Below are 16135 nucleotides of genomic sequence, written 5' to 3'. Positions count from 1 at the left end.
GATTGTGATGTGTCTCTTTAGAGGGGGGGGGGGGGGGTGTAAATGTATAATAATGAATAATATTCCTGTGATAGATTTTATCCAAGTTTTAGTATTCCGGTACATCCCTGGTGTTTGGTAAATTAACTCCTCCTGCAATTTTGATGGTATGACAAACAAAAGACTCTCCCACAACCAATAGTGTCTCTGAAAACAGGGAGAAGCCTGAATATAAAGGTGATTTAGTTTATACTAAAAATGATCACCAAGTCTCCTGAATAGAATTTCAGATGTTCTGAGAAAGCGGCAATATAATTTTAACGTTCTTGAAATAATTATCATTTTTCTCCTATGTGTTTATGGATTAGATCTCAAAATATTTTCTATAAGATCCTAGAAATAATACATGTCTGCCTTTTAAGAAGCAATATCATTAAATCATGCTACCTGTACACAGAGGAATACCTCAATTAAGTGACACATGGGACTTAAATATCTTACACAAAATTTTCCACAGCCTTTTGTCACAATAAGGTACATGGTTGTTCAGAAGGGAAGGAAGCCAAGCAAGTAGGTCCTAGATAAGCCCTAGACATAGCATGGATACAGAAGAACCTCAGATCTTTGTATCTTTGATCATCCAAATAATGTTGCATTAATAATAGTTGAACCAAAAAGTGGTTTCATGTTAAGTTAATATAAAAATTCAGTTAGCCATATCAATCATTCCCACTTACTGAGATGTTTACCCTGGGGACCCAGAGTATCTTTTGGGTTCCTTGGGCTCTTGAATATGTCAACAACATCCAAACTGAAGAGACTTGCAAGTGCTTCATTTTATGCTGGCTACTGTAGTACTTTATGTACATTCTATAATAAGACATGACACCAGTTGTCTTACTATAATGAAGTGCCTCAAATGTGTGTGTATTTTAGACATATTAAATAGGACTATCTCTGGCCTACTAAGTTTTTCAGGTTTGTAAATTATTGAGTAAATATTTTTATATTTTTATAATTATCCTAATTACTATTCTTGTTAATATCCTTGCATTGAATGATAGCTTGTACCTATTTTGCCAAAATATTCAGTCCTGAGAGTTTTGGAATTTACACCTTTTCCTGTGGAATTTCATAGTTTGTACTTAGTTGAGGAAAGAGAATAAGCAATTTATTTACTTTTGGGGGCAGGATGTTGAAAAAGAACTGGAGATCCAGATCAGCATGAGACAGGAGATGGAATTGGCTATGAAGATGCTGGAGAAGGATGTCTGTGAGAAGCAGGACGCCCTGGTGTCTCTGCGACAGCAGCTGGATGATCTCAGGGCTCTCAAGCATGAACTTGCCTTTAAACTGCAGGTAGGGGAAATAAGGAGTAGGCTCACTAGCTCTAAACTCCCGGGGTTCCCTCTGCCCCTCTTATTCTCTAGAATCACACTTTACATACTAGAGGGAAAAGTCACATCTCATTTTGAGGCTAGCTGCCTACAAACCACTTTAGAAGTCAGACCATCATAGGATTCTGTGTTGCTGTTCTGGAAAGCTATGGCTACTTTTCAAATTTTAGTGGGAAAAGAGGTCTTTTTTACCCTATAAGATCATTTCTACACTTTAGCCTAATCTGCCAACTGAGTTATATATTCCATTAGCTTTTTTTTCATTCTTTATTTAAATTCAGTTTTTAACACCTACTGTATTATTAGTTTCAGGGGTAGACTTTGGTGATTCATCACTTGCATATAACACCCAGTGCTCATTCCATCAGGTGCCCTCTTGAAAGCCCATCACCCAGTTATCTGATCCCCCATTCACCTCCCCTCCAGCAACCCTGAGCTTGTTTCCTAGAGTCTACCATCTCTTAATGGTTGCTTCCATTTTCCTCTTATTTTATTTCTCCTTCCCTTCTCCAATGTTCATCTGTTTTGTTTCTTAAATTCCACATAAGTGAAATCATATGGTATGTGTCTTTCTCTGACTGACTTGTTTTGCTGAGCAATATTCCATTAGTTCTTATACTGAAATATAAATTGATGAGCCTTCTGATGTTCAGTTTTGTGACAAAGCTGCATATAGCAATACTAGTTTTAAAAGTTGCTTTTTATTTTTTCTCCATTTGGGAATTAACTGATACACAAATTAGTGAGCATTTCTATTTCTCAATTTCCCACTTACCATTAGGTTCAACAGGCATGTGTGATTTATTTCAGGATTTTATGTTCTGTGTACATCACTCATACTTCTTTTCCATAACAGAGTTCAGACTTAGGAGTAAAACAGAAAAGTGAATTAAACAGTCGTTTGGAAGAGAAGACTAATCAGATGGCTGCTACCATCAAACAACTCGAACAAAGGTAAAAGTGCTATTTCTTTAGTGAAACATTTTGGACTTTCACTACACGGTAGGAGGGAAGAGAATGTGTTTACGCATTTGGCAAACAAAGTGTATTAAATTCTCCCAACTTAACACCAGACATGCTGGTAGAGAGCCAGTTAAATTTTGTGTTTCTCTAAGATGTCACTGAAAACATAATTTTAAAAAACATCAGCCTCTTGAGAGGCTGTTATGAACAGCAGAACAATAACACTCTGACATAATCCCATTTCAGTGTCCTGTTGAGGGAGGGATATAGATACAAAGGATGAAAGCACTTTTAAATATGTTTGCAGTTTTTCTATTCTTCATCACTAAAGTCTTGGAATGCACTCATGCTCATGATGCCAGGATCCTGAAGGCCCTTCTCATACTTTAACTCCTTTTTCTCCTCCTTCCCATCTCCCTTGTCTCTCTTCTTTCTCCTGAGCACTTCTGTCGTGTCCACTGTCACCCCAGCCCACAATCTTAGATCTGTCTCCAGCTCTGTCCCCCTTTGGAAACCAGTCTTGAGTTTTCATCAACTTTGAGCAGCTTTTCCCGATGGGTACCTACAATTCAGTCTGCCTGAAACACATTCCTTCTCTGTGCTGCTTTTGTTTCTCTATATGACTGAAACCACCATTTTCTTCCTGGTGACTCAGCTGCCGAGAGAAATGGCTGAGATTTCAAGATTGAAGGAGCCCGGCACCTACGGTCATTCTGTGTTGACAGTCTGCGTTGCCACCTTTAACACCCACTGATGACCCTTCTTTTGTTTGAGCCATACTGCCCATGCTTGCACTTTCCCCTTCCATTGCCTGCCCTGATATTTCCACCAGTTAGAAAGGCCCTTGCTCTTCCCACTTCTTCATTCTTCAGATCCATTTTTTACACTCAGGCTCAAATGCCACCACCTCTCCAAAGCTTCCTCTGTGGCTGCTGCTCAGCTAACAATCATATACCCATTGGCCTGGTTGGAATTCCTGTAGCCATCTGTACCTTTCTGTACCATCTGTACTGCTTTCTCGTCACTTTCTGCCTCATGTTATAGCCCTTTACATATGTATCTTCTGATGCGAGTGTGAGTTCCTCAAGGTTAGTTAATGAGTTTCTAAGTTCCCTCGTTGGATCCTAATGCCATGAACATACAAGGCATCCACTTAGCAGATGCATGAATGAACAGATGAATGGATGTCTTTTATTCAGATAAGTCTTGACCAGGGAGGGTCCTGAATGACACTGCACATTAATGGTAACTCACAAGTTAATTCCAAATTAGTAAATACATTTGAAACTTCTGGTTTGGCCAACTTTAAGTAAAAAGGAATCAGTCTATCTAGAAAGCTCTCTAAGTGCGTGCTCACAAGCAGTTATATGTTTATGATTTTAACAAATTAATTTTGGTGTTCATAAATTGTGTTTCTGAAATGTTGTATAGAATCATTTTTCAGTAGTTTTTTTGACTTGGCATTTGAAGTAGACAGAACTAAAATAATGACTGACTTCAAATTTTAAGCTGACTTAATCTCTTGCTATTTTTGTCTTTCCCATTTATTCATTTTTCTCATTCCCCTTTCACTCCATTTTATTTTTATTTTACTAATTTAGTGAAAAGGATTTGGTGAAACAGGCAAAGACCTTAAATAGTGCAGCAAATAAACTGATCCCAAAACATCATTAGGCATTTTGCAGTTGGTCACCTCTCAAGTCTGAAGTACAACTTAATTGTAAAGAAAGAAATCTGAAACTTATTACATTTAAGTTCTGATTCTATATAAAATGTCACCAAAAATTGACTCTGAATTTGTTGGATTTAAAAAAAAAAAAAATTTGATATATAGGCCGTGGGTTTTTTTCTTCTTTATTTTCTCCCCAGAGTTAGAACATTTAGTATAGGTTCTTAATTAATTGCCAAATAAACTTTGAGAAATTACGTCTGAGTTGACCAATAAACAAACACACCATTAAAAAAAAAAAAACACCTAGGGATTGGACCCTGTGTGCATATATTATTGATGCCTTTACAACTCAGCCCCAGACAATATCAGATTCTAGGTGCGCTGTCTGTACCAATGAGCCTGCTGTGCCACTGTGTTGTGGTGAACTGGAGGTGACAGCCGTATGGACTTGAACTCTTCTAAAGTAGCTCTGTCTCCTAGGCCATGGCCCCTTCCCACTTTCCTTGTGTAGGTTTACCCCCCAAGCCACGGATAAGTACTTAGTATTTCACTACAGTTCTATTCTCAGTAACTAAGATTGCTTGCAACTTTTTTGCCTTAGTGACTTTTGGGGGGAAAACCCGCATCCTTACATTTCATTAAAGTACATAGAGATAAAGTTAGTGATTTAGGTAACTTATGATAACATAATAATGTGGAAGCTTGGAAAACCCTCCTAATATTTGTCATCTTCTACCTCTGCCATTTTCCTGCAATTCCACTTCCTATTTAGGTAGCTCAGAGAAAATAATTTTAATGAAAAAAACTCATCTCCTATAAAAAAACAAACAAACCGCACAACACTACACAATTTTCAAATCTATCCTGCTTTTCCTTTTGGAGTAAAGACAACAAGGTATAGACATGGGTGATGGTTTTCCACCGTCATTTCTTGCTAGAAACATTTCCTCCAGAGTTTCTATTACTTTCTGTTCCGAAGGGAGATTTGCTAACATCTCCGGGAAACTAACAATCTAATTATTAGTGAACCATTTCAGCATAGGAAATACATGATAAACTCTTTATTATTATTTAGTCTAAAAATAAAAATTCCCAGTAGATATCCATACACAGTAATTAGCAGGGCTTCTTTTTCTAAGTGACCACAGATCTACCCCTTTCTAGGCTTTACATTGTAAATAATCCTATAAATACTTGGATTTTTTTTAATGACTTTTGATTTGGGGGAACAAGCTTTACATAAGCCTTCATTCCTTCAAAAAGTTTTGACAAAAATTTTCTCACTTTGATATGATTTGCAGCATTTCAGCTGCTTAGGTGGGAACAAAGATAACCCCCCTTTGCTTCTAGCTTTTGAAACTCTTTACCTTCTTGGAAAAAAACAGAATTAAGAGAGTAAGACAGATTTCATGTGTGCTTCTGTAGATCCTTACAGACTTGAACCAAAGTCAAGTCAAAGAGCATATGACCAACCTCATGGAATAACCTGTGCTCTTGAACTTATTTTAGTTGTTATAATTTTGCACCTGTTCGTACCTTCATCAACCTTTTGTGGTGATGAATTGCCTTTTCTATGAGCGTTTGGGAAGAGTGCTCAAACACTAAAGCATTTCAAAGACTACAGATAGCATGCTTTCCAATTCTATTCTATAGAGCCCCAGATGTTTCACCTTTTAGAACATGCTTCTTTAGAGGTGCAAAGTTATGGGATATATAGAAGAAAATATTCATTAGAATTTTCCAGAGAATATGATCAGGACTCTTATATAGACCCGGTGCGAAGTTGTTTGTCCACTTAGTCACACACCACCTGGTAGGAATGGAAAAGGAAAGAGATGGCCAAACTCTGACAGAGGCTTTTCCTTTTAGAAGAACTCAAAGCCTAGGTAAGGGTTAATGTATAATGTCAGTGATTTAATATAATTGTGATATAGGGAAGGGACCAGGAAAATGTTCTAATTTCACATATAAGAAGGTAGTTGCCCGTTTGCAAGTTCCAGTTGTGTGTGTAAAGCAGAAATATAAGGTACCAAACCTATTAGGAAATAAACACAAACAAAAAAGTGGATTTGACTTTAATTACTGTGTACTTGAGGTTGGTTTTGGATATGGATTTTCTAAAAAGTGATGTTTTATTGTTTATCATCTAATGGCTGTAAACTGTAGTACTAGAATAAAAAAAAATGGAAAATCAACTTTTCCTCTGCCTGGTTCACCTTCATCTTGCTTTTCTTTTAGAATTTTTTTCTCCATCTCCCCACCCCTACCCCACCCCATTCCCGTATAATTTCTTCCCCTGTGTCCTACAAGGCTTTTTTTCCCTCTGTCTCTCCATGCCCTCTTCCTTGGGTTGCTTTATTTTGTGTTGTAAACTTGGTCTTCCTCCCCACCATGGCTTTTGTTTTTTATCACGAGTTCATATGGCTCACATCCAGATTGCGCCAGGCTGAGCGGGGCCGCCAGTCTGCCGAGTTGGACAACCGGCTCTTCAAGCAGGACTTTGGAGACAAGATAAACAGTCTGCAGCTGGAAGTGGAGGAGCTCACAAAGCAGCGGTGAAGAGAGGGCGGCAGGACCTGCAAGGGTGGTCGTGGGTAATGCTAAGGCTAGCAGTGAGAGAAGGGGGGTCCCATGATCCAGCCCTCTCTGTTCTGTCTCTGCGATGTCCTTTCTCTGGAATTAGTATCCAGGAAGCTTCACATATATCAGCATTCCCAAATCATGTCAACATGCTTTGCGATCAAAGAATTAGGAAGGTAGAACCTCAAGTCCCAGACAAATAGAAAGGAATAAGAGAATTAATAGCCAACATAACACTAATAACAGTATTCCCTACATTTTTACTGTGTGCCAGAAACCTTACAAATTACTATGTAGGCATTTTGTCCTAATACTTCCCATCAATCCTGCTAGTAGGTCACTGTATTACCCATTTTCAGATGAAATTAAAGCTTAGATGGGTTCATTTGTCCAGATCGACACAGTTCAGCTGGTAAGTGGCAGCACTTTAAAAGTCTTTCTCTGATTCCCAAGTCCTTAGCCACTCTTCCATATATTGTCTGTCAAATGAGACTCAATTCTTTGCCAAAGCCACTGACTTCAAATAAAGAAAACTTTGTTGTTCCATATAAAAGCACGTGGCTAGTAAGGACACTGGTGGCTAACAGTATAACTGGGCATTGAGGGATCACTGGGTGGCTCAGCGGTTGGGCGCCTGCCTTTGGCCCAGGGCGCGATCCTGGAGTCCTGGGATCGAGTCCTGCATTGGGCTCCCAGCATGGAGCCTGCTTCTCTCTCTGCTTGTGTCTCTGCCTCTCTCTCTCTCTGTCTATCATGAATAAATGAATAAACCTTTAAAAAAAATAACTGGGCATTGAACATTAAAGAGAGACCAGCTAAAAAAAAAAAAAACAAAAAAAAAAAAAAAAAAAAGAGAGACCAGCTAATTAAGATGAAATGGGACTACAGTGTTGATGCTTTCATATTGTTTTCTAGTTGACATTTTGTAAATACTGTCTTGTAATTATAGTAAATCCTACTAAATGTCATTCAGTTGACTACAACTCTTTATTAAGAGTTAATATTAAATACTGATATTCAGAGTGGTGACCCATAGGCACTGGGAGATCTTAAAGCACATTCTTTTTTTTTTTAACATTTTATTTATTTATTGAGAGAGTGAGCACAAGCAAGAGGAGTGGCAGGCAGAGGGAGAGGGAGCAGACCCCCCGCTAAGCAGCAGGGAGCCCCACCTGGGGCTGGATCCCAGGACCCTGAATTCGTGACCTGAGCCAAAGGCAGACACTTAACCAACTGAGCCACCCCTCAAAGTACATTCTTAATTATCTAAGAAAAATTAAACATATTGTCTATATTTTAGTGTTAGTGGTTTTAATGTAGTGTGTTTTAGCACCTTAAAACTTGATTGTTCATATATATCTGGTAACTTTTTATTAAGTATTAAAATTGAATTGCTGAGCTCTAAGAAAGGGGTTTGGCATTCTTTAGAGAATGTATGTGCAGAAATCCAAATTTTGATCCTTTTCCTTTCCTGCCCATCCCAGGCACCAGCTTGAGTTAGAACTAAAACAGGAAAGAGAAAGAAGGTTACAAAACAACAGGAGCATCCCAGGAAAGGGTTCTCAGAAGCCAGAACCCAAAATGGTAATATTTGTTATTACCCTTGTTCATTTATTTTTCGAAGCTACCTTGACGAGCCAGACAGTATGCAGATGGCAGACAAAACCCAGAGTGAACACAAGGCCTTGATTCTCATGCTACCTCTAGATACTCTCTTTAACTTGATTTCACTTGGAAAAGAGGATTCATAACCATGATTTTCAGTGACCCTCTTAGCCCTTTCACTTTAGGTTATTTTTGGTATCTTAATAGAAACTTGTGTTCCTTGGACTTCTGCTGGCTAATATATTTAATAATATGTTATAGTAATCCTTCCCAACTCTGATTTCCATTTAACAGAATTGTCTTAAATGTTGATTTGCTTCCGTATGCCTCTTTCAGAATCATGAGGATTTCAGTTTTGGTATACTCAAGGTACTTCTCTTGGGAAAACTAGAACTAGAGTTGCTTGGGAAAAAGAAAGTAATACCCCTTAAAGTGCAACAGTAGAAGTTTATACAGAACAGTCTTAAGAGAGAGACCCCCAGCTTATGCTGAGGAAGCTAAAATTGAGTGAGACCATCTCTGGGACCCAGGAAACAGGAGCCAGCCTCTTCAAATAATAAAATGAGAAGTATGGAATACCTTTTCTGTCAAAGACAAACCCAGAGGAAAAGGTAGCTTCTTTGTTTATATTATATATAGCAAAGCAGGACAAATTTATAAGCAAGAAGTTAAAATATCTAGAGAAAGAGATGCTAATTTGCTGGAGAATAGCAAATAGTCAACAGAAATTTATTATATAGTAGTCATTATTACTAATTTAAAGTGTGCAAATACTGCTCTTTTTGTAGCATGGCACCTTTATTAGTTTAGTTTAGCAAACAAAATCTAATTAGATTTACTTAAATTCTTGGCCTGTCTTACCGTGCTTTTCCAGTGAGGCCTTAAATTTCTCAATCTTGAATTGCCCTGCAGTAGGGGTTCCAGGAGTGTAAATGTTGATTTAACCTCCTTTCCTTGATACTTGAGTGGTCTGAGAACATGCATTCTATTTTCGGAGGCTGATAGATAGCAGCTCTAGGCAGACAGCAGTGTGTGTGTGCCACAGAGTTTGTCACTAAAGTTGTCCAGGCAGGGTTTACAAGCATTGGTAAAAAAGCAGTTTAGAACTTTACATTGGTCCTTCAGAATAGAAAACTCCTCAAGCTGTGTAAGTGGTCATGGCATTGTGGCAGTGGCTTGACTGAGTGTCCAGAGGATTGCAGTCTGCTAGATATGGGGGTGCTTGGTTTTATCAGTTTTCTAGAGCTCAGCTGGGATGGCGGGGTGGAGACACAGATATATAGAAGTAACTAAGATACCCCAAGAAGTAACTGGTACCTTGAGCTCACTTTGTAAATAATTAAGATATATTCTGAATTTTATTTAAGATATATTCTGAATTTTATTTGAATTACAAGAGTTAAGGAAAATACCTACTCTAAAAATCATTAGTTGCAAACTCAATCAGAATAATTAGTAAAGAAACGGCTTACAGCAAAGAAAGAGGAAAAATATCTTGAAAGTTTAATTCCTTCCCTAAGAAAAAAGCTGCTTAGTTTTTATACCTAGGCTAAAACAGTACAGGAAAAATAAATCTGCATCATCGTTTAGCATTCTGAATAATTAATAAATTGGGCTGTTTTCTTTTGGCAGGATGGGAAGCACAAAATTCAAGAGGAAAATGTTAAACTAAAAAAGCCCCTGGACGAAAGCCACAGGTGTTTGTTAATAAAGTACTAAGATAGAACATTATTTTGGGATGGTGGGAAAGAGGGGGCTTTTGATATATATTGGCAATGGCACTGGCACAGAACAGACACTGACTTGTAATATCAACACTCCAGAAAGACCTTTTGACAGGGGAGTGAATAAATCAACCAGAGAACACACATGAAACCAACCCCATTTAGTACATTTCAGAAGAAGCATAGGATCCCTTCAAGGAAGTTGACTTTTAACAAAACAAAATATTACATAGTACCACTGCATTAAAAAATGAAGGAGGTCCAACTGTATAACATTCTGGAAGAGCCAAAATCATGGAGGCAGTGGTCGCCAGGGGTTTAGGAGGTATGCGTGGATGAGCACAGAGGATTTTTTTGACAGTGAAAATACTGATATGGTACTATAATGATAGATAAATGATCTACATTTGTCCAAACCCCTAGAATGTACAATACCAAGAGTGAACCCTAATGCAAACTGCAGACTTGAGAAGTTAATGATGTGTTAATGTAGGTTCATCGATGATTATAACACCAGAGTTTACCCCTTTGCTGTGGAATGTTGATATTGGGGGGAGAGCAGGCAAAGTATATGGGGAATGTCAGGACTTACTTTCTGTTCAGTTTTGCGGTGAACCTAAAACTGCTCCAAAAATCAGTCTATCATAGCAACAGCAGCAACAGCAAAGGTTAGTCACAAGAAAGATACCATAGAGGGGATTGGAGAGAACCGTACAGCATTTTTAGCAGCTTTCCCTATCCAGGCTTTGCTGCCTCAAGAATGAGACAAGTGTGTCACTATTAGAACAAAGTAGCTGTTGCAGAAGATAAATCACACAGTCCAACAAAAGACTCATGATGCAGGTACTTGGCCTCCAAAGCCAGAATGATTTCAAAGCCTTGAAGTTTACTCCCTAAGAGAGCATGGCCTTGGTCCAGGACTAACTTTAAACTACCCTACAGGTCGGGGGGCCACAAAAAGGAGCCAGAAAGGCTGTAAAATTAATGAGGGCTTAACAGAGCTTGGAGAATCAGCCCCATTCCAGACGAAAGCCTAATCATTTACCAACAACGAGGAGTACTTTGGGTGCCAGCCTCTGATTTAGGCCTGGGGAATGTGAGACCACACACTACCTAGGTCTCTGTTGTGCTCTGCGGCTTAAGAAGTGTGTTTCGCATTCATGATCTTAAAAGTGTCATTCTCCTTGGGAAAATTGAATCATCTATTTCTCCCTTAGAGATGAGAAAACTGAGGAGCACAGAGAGGTGAGGTGGCACACCTAAGTGGTCCCTGCTTCTCAGGTCTTCTTTGTTGACATCCTTGGTCTCTGTTCTCCATGTTCTCCAGAATAGCTGCTTCTGGAGCCTGTCTTGGCCGGAACAGCAATCCTTAACCATACCCATGGGATTATGGCCCAGGGAACAGCTTGAAAACCTAGTCACTCCAGTGGTCACACTGCCACTCAGTGAAAGAGAATCTGAGCCCCTGTAGATCTGTGGTATATTATCCCCAGAACTGCGTCTCTTCTTCAGTGCTGTTCCAAATTGGGAAAATCAGGGTTAGCCCAGCCAGGTCTCAGGAAGAAATAGTTCAGCCTCAATGGGTACACCTGTGGCAATCTCATTCGTTCCCCTTACACTGATTAATTTGCCAAAGTTTACATTTTAAGAATATTTGGGAGAAGGGACTAAAACACGACCTATGACAGGTAGATTTCCATAATAGCATTACAAAACTATTAAAATGTATTGCATTGACCACTGGAGTTTTACAGGCTGGGGTACAAATGCTCAACTACTTTCTTGTTTGAAAAAAGGAACATACTAAAATGGACTCCAAGTCCATTTTTAAACAGGAACCATAACGTGGGTCAAGCATCAGATTGTAATAGATTTAACAACCAAAGTTTCCTCTCGTTGGAGATCAAGATGAACAATTTGGTCACTCCCAACAACATAAAAGAACCATAGCGTTGCTTTTTTCTGTGCTTTTGGGATGTCTATATTTAGAAATATAATAAATTGCTGTTTGCTACTGTTTTTAATCTTCATTATAGGCTGCCGTCTCGCCCCGTGGATGGACAGGTAATGGATTCTCCTGTTCACACATAGCTTGTATGAATGATGTGATTGACTTGGCCATCCCTAGCTGTATGCAGGCAGCATGGAAAGTCGGAGAATGCACACAGGCCCCTGTGGCCCCTCCTAACAATAGCCTTAACAAACAGGCATTTGCCTGAAACTGTCATCAGAAGTAGCTCAGCTCTGAGCAATTTACTACATAAACAGCACGTCTTCTTGCTTGAAATTCTCTTCGTGAGGCCTAAGAGGGCTCACTGTACCTCTTTTTCCCTTTGTTTCCCCTTCCATAAAACAGAAAAAAAAATACTTCTTGATCACTTGGAAATAAATATAAATGGTTGCAAGATAATTTGCAAATGTAATAGGATATGACAACTGCATGAGAAAGATGATAAATGTGGCCATGACTGAGCCATTCTGTTATTTATCCAATAGGTTGTAAGAAAAAAAAGCCTGCTCCTTTCCATTCTCGATGATACAGGAGGACAGGAGGAATGGAGCTTTTTTGAACTTTGTACTTCACACTCATATCCTTGAATTTTCTTTTTATAAATAAAATCACATTATTATAAAAACAAAAATAACTCCAAAGATAGTGACAGGATTACCAGAGTTGTATTAAAGTGTTAGGACCATATGTAATTTGTTTCTTTAGTTTCCAGATAGTCTATACTGTATATTAATTTTGTGACTAAAAAAATGAATATTCTGAGTTTTAGTTTTTAATATTTTGGGGGCTAAGAGAAACTAACTGGCTCAATATGTGCTTTAGGATCAGCCACTGCTCTCTGAAAAGCCACAAATATGTCAGCTGTGCCAGGAAGATGGCAGCCTAACAAAGGTAACAGTGGTGAGAACCCAAAAGCCCTTCATGGGGATTTCCCTTTAATATAGGGATCTTGCTGTGTAGACTGCAGAGTGGGGAGAAAGGCAAAGGAACAAGCATTTATAAAATAGGGATTTTTTTCTGTCACAGTAAATTCCCTTTAAAATAAATACAAATAATTTAAAGCATAAATTTGTAACTAAATGTTTTATTGAGTGCTTACTGTGTGGAATGTGCTATTTAACATGAAGAAAGTAATAAAGTGTAGGCCAAGTCCCTGTCTTCTCTCCTTTGTGCCATCAGTTTATAGAAAAACCACTTTAGGCTCAGATATTTTAAGTACATTTACACTTCTCAAAGTTACTCAAGTTGTAAGTCACAGAGCCCAGCTGCAACCTGACTTTGGCCCCAAAATCAATACTCTTCTAATGCTTCATCCTGCTTAGAACAAATCAATAGTTTCTTTTGGCAGGGGTGTGGGGGGAGATCAACCTCTGTAAAGGAAATGAGCTATCTACACCGAAACCACTTGTTTTCCCCATGGATCCTCAAGGGTCTCTGCCTGAGGACTTCCCCAGTCTTAGAGTGGGCAGCGTGGGAACGTTCAGGTACAGTAGGTGTTCGGATGGCCAGATCTTTGACCCGCTCACAGCATATCCCCCAGCATGTAATATGGTGCCCATTTCATAGTAGACGCCCAAGAAATGGGCAAATCACTGTAAGAAACAAGTGCTTCAAGGAGATAAGGAAATGGGCCCAAATTCTGAATTCCAATCCACATGCCACTATTTGTAATCATGCTGAATTTTAACAAGCAAAATTATAATATGACCTAGTCTTAAATTAGCAGAATCAGATAAAGATGAACTGCCTTTATAGAATTGGAATTATATAAATACGTCCCCAAATAAACAGCTAGTCTAATTCTAGCTTTTCTGAGGCCACGCAGAGTAACTGCAGTAGGTCAGAGGAAAATTCTTCCCAGGCTTTCAATAACAGTGACCCCTGCCTCTCCTGCACCCTCAGGAAGGTGACTTGTTTGGGAGAAAGTGGCATTATTAATGGGAAATTACCCTTCACGGCCTTCACAGCACAGGTCATTCTTCACCAGAGTGACCCACGTGCTGCCCAATGGCATGGCCACTAAAGATTTGAAGTGCTTAATAAAGAGACTAACTTCCCTACAAAGCTGTGCTCCTGCTACACTGATCTCCCAAAGGATGTGCATATAGAGCATTATAGGAAAACAGTAAGCACATCAGTGTATTAGGAATCCTGCTCAGCAACATTAACCCAGGCTACCCAGTTCTTTGCTAGGTCACTCACCCTGCCTTATATGGAGTATGCTTAGGTACTTACAAACTGGTAGCCTACCCAAAAGCGAATACAATGAATGAAACTATTCTAAAGATAAGTTATGTGTTTATTATCCTTTGGAATTCTGTTTCACCGCTTCTCTTCATTTAGATCTGAGAACTAGACAGCAAGCTTCTTTGTAGACAGAGATGGTGTGTCCTCAGATACTATCTGCACATAGCACTCATTCAGCCAACACTTGATTAGGCATTTAGGCATTGGCCATTTACTGTTATTTGGCCTTTTACATTCCATGCATCCGTTCACTCCGCTCTTCTGTTCCCCACCTAACCTCCTCTTCTCCTTGTAGAACGTGTGTAAGAACTGCAGAGGAACCTTCTGTAATGCCTGCTCAACAAATGAACTGCCTCTTCCTTCAAGTATCAAGCCTGAGCGAGTTTGCAATCCCTGCCACGAGCATCTGATGAAACAATATTCTTCCAGCCCATCGTAAGACTGGAAGCCAAGACCTGGACAAATGTCTCTACCTGTGTTAGATGTCAGGATCTCCTAGAGCCCAGAACTCAAGAATCAACTCCAGCGTTGATAGGAGTGATTTAAATCAACCAGGTCCAGGGAGAAAAGGCAGTAGTTGGGGGTGCTGGAAATTTTGCTCTTTTTCCCTAATGACTGAATAAAAGTTACTCAGTTGAGCCTCTCTCTTCTAAATCTAAACAACCCACACTGAAGGCTTTATTTTATGACGTCTTTGGAGGGGCTATTCATATTTATGCTAATAGGGATAAAACTGGGGTGGATGATAATGAGAAGGTTCATACAGATAAGAGAAAAAGGAAAATGATCATCTCTATTACATTTGCAGATTCAAGGAGAAAAGGATGTTAACTGAGATCAAAATGATGTTCTCTATTTTCCCCAGGTGCTGCTAGACAAACCTTGTTTCTTCTTCACCCCCACTGACTACCTCTTTAAAGTACCTACCAAACTGTGAACCCAAACTCAGGGAGAAGAAATTAAAGAGTAATATAAATTTTGAATGTACTTAAAACAATATAATTTATTATAGTTTCAGGACCAAAAAAAGGTCCTGGCCTACAAGTGTTTTAAATATCAGAGTAAGAGAAACATTTGCCATTTCTTCACTTAATGACTCCAAAAGTAAACATCTGCCCTTTTCAGAATGTCCTACTGCAAAATAAAAGCCAACTCCCTTCCTAGTCCTTCTCTGCTCTCCCAAGTTATAAAATTGTGTTTTAGAGATAGGGTTTGACTCTTTCAACTAGGAGGTATTGAAAGCAAAGCTTAGGTGTAAAGTAAAACAAATTTAATTTGTACATGGCTGAGAGCAATTAGCTCAGAATATTTATTAAATTTTCTTGAATGAGAGAGAACCTTAGGCTGAGCCAAGAATTAGAACTGGTAGACCAGTTTCTTGGAAAGTGTGATACTCCAATATCTCTGTAGCAAACGCTTTGGGGTAAAAGAGGGAAGTGCATTCCACAAGAAAAAAAGTGGAATGTGCTATTTTGATTATGTTACATGTGTCTAGATTGTTTGATTCCAATTAAGACCTATGATTCTGTAACTGGTTTAGAATTCTGGGGTGGAAACATCCTAGAACCATGGTACTTGATAAATTCTCCTGAAAAACGTTATAGCCTGGGAAAGAGTTGTTATTCCAGAAGTCTGGCCTGTTACATGGTGAAACTGAGCTTTAAGAGTACTAGGGAAAAATAAAATCTAATAATTCTACCCTAGATTGTTGACTGTTTTTTTTCCCATTAAATAAAATTTTGTGTGTGATTCTTCACTCTTCTTATTTTGGGCCACCTACATGTTTTCAGCACTGTTCTAGGTGCTATAGGGTAATATGGGGAATTATCCTAAATTAGCAAAAGCTATTTTGTAATTTTGAATGAAACTGAAAAGTGGCAGCTGTGTACATGGAATGTAAGGAAGAAAAATTAGCCACTTGAGATTTTATTGTGACTTACACATAGGCTATTTAGCC

General features: G+C 38.8%; 1 protein-coding gene and 1 long non-coding RNA gene across 16 annotated transcripts in view; one reads left to right on the top strand and one right to left on the bottom strand.

Annotated features, from left to right (window-relative positions):
- Window positions 1–15876, top strand: part of RUFY3 (RUN and FYVE domain containing 3) — a 71361-nt gene extending 55485 nt beyond the window's left edge. For 5 of the 15 annotated variants that reach the window (XM_072748819.1, XM_072748821.1, XM_072748823.1 and 2 more), the window contains 8 exons: window positions 1171–1338; window positions 2233–2330; window positions 6447–6566; window positions 8076–8175; window positions 9829–9908; window positions 11957–11984; window positions 12754–12822; window positions 14474–15876. In XM_072748819.1, the coding sequence (XP_072604920.1) occupies window positions 1171–1338; window positions 2233–2330; window positions 6447–6566; window positions 8076–8175; window positions 9829–9908; window positions 11957–11984; window positions 12754–12822; window positions 14474–14617 (807 nt within the window). In that variant the 3' untranslated portion in view covers window positions 14618–15876. Of the gene's footprint in view, window positions 1–1170; window positions 1339–2232; window positions 2331–3940; window positions 6207–6446; window positions 6606–8075; window positions 8176–9828; window positions 9909–11956; window positions 11985–12753; window positions 12823–14473 lie in introns of those variants that run through there. The other 10 variants (XM_072748820.1, XM_072748822.1, XM_072748824.1 and 7 more) reach the window with 3 other exon arrangements.
- Window positions 4204–12285, bottom strand: LOC140597874 (uncharacterized). Its single transcript, XR_011999871.1, has 2 exons — window positions 7451–12285; window positions 4204–7406 (listed from the first exon to the last, which is right to left on the bottom strand). It is a non-coding gene; the product is annotated as an uncharacterized lncRNA (long non-coding RNA).
- Window positions 15877–16135: the final 259 nt, after the last annotated feature.

This window comes from Vulpes vulpes, chromosome 2 (assembly GCF_048418805.1).
Source record: "Vulpes vulpes isolate BD-2025 chromosome 2, VulVul3, whole genome shotgun sequence".
Lineage (NCBI taxonomy): Eukaryota > Metazoa > Chordata > Mammalia > Carnivora > Canidae > Vulpes > Vulpes vulpes.
This window is presented reverse-complemented; position numbering and strand designations above follow the sequence as displayed.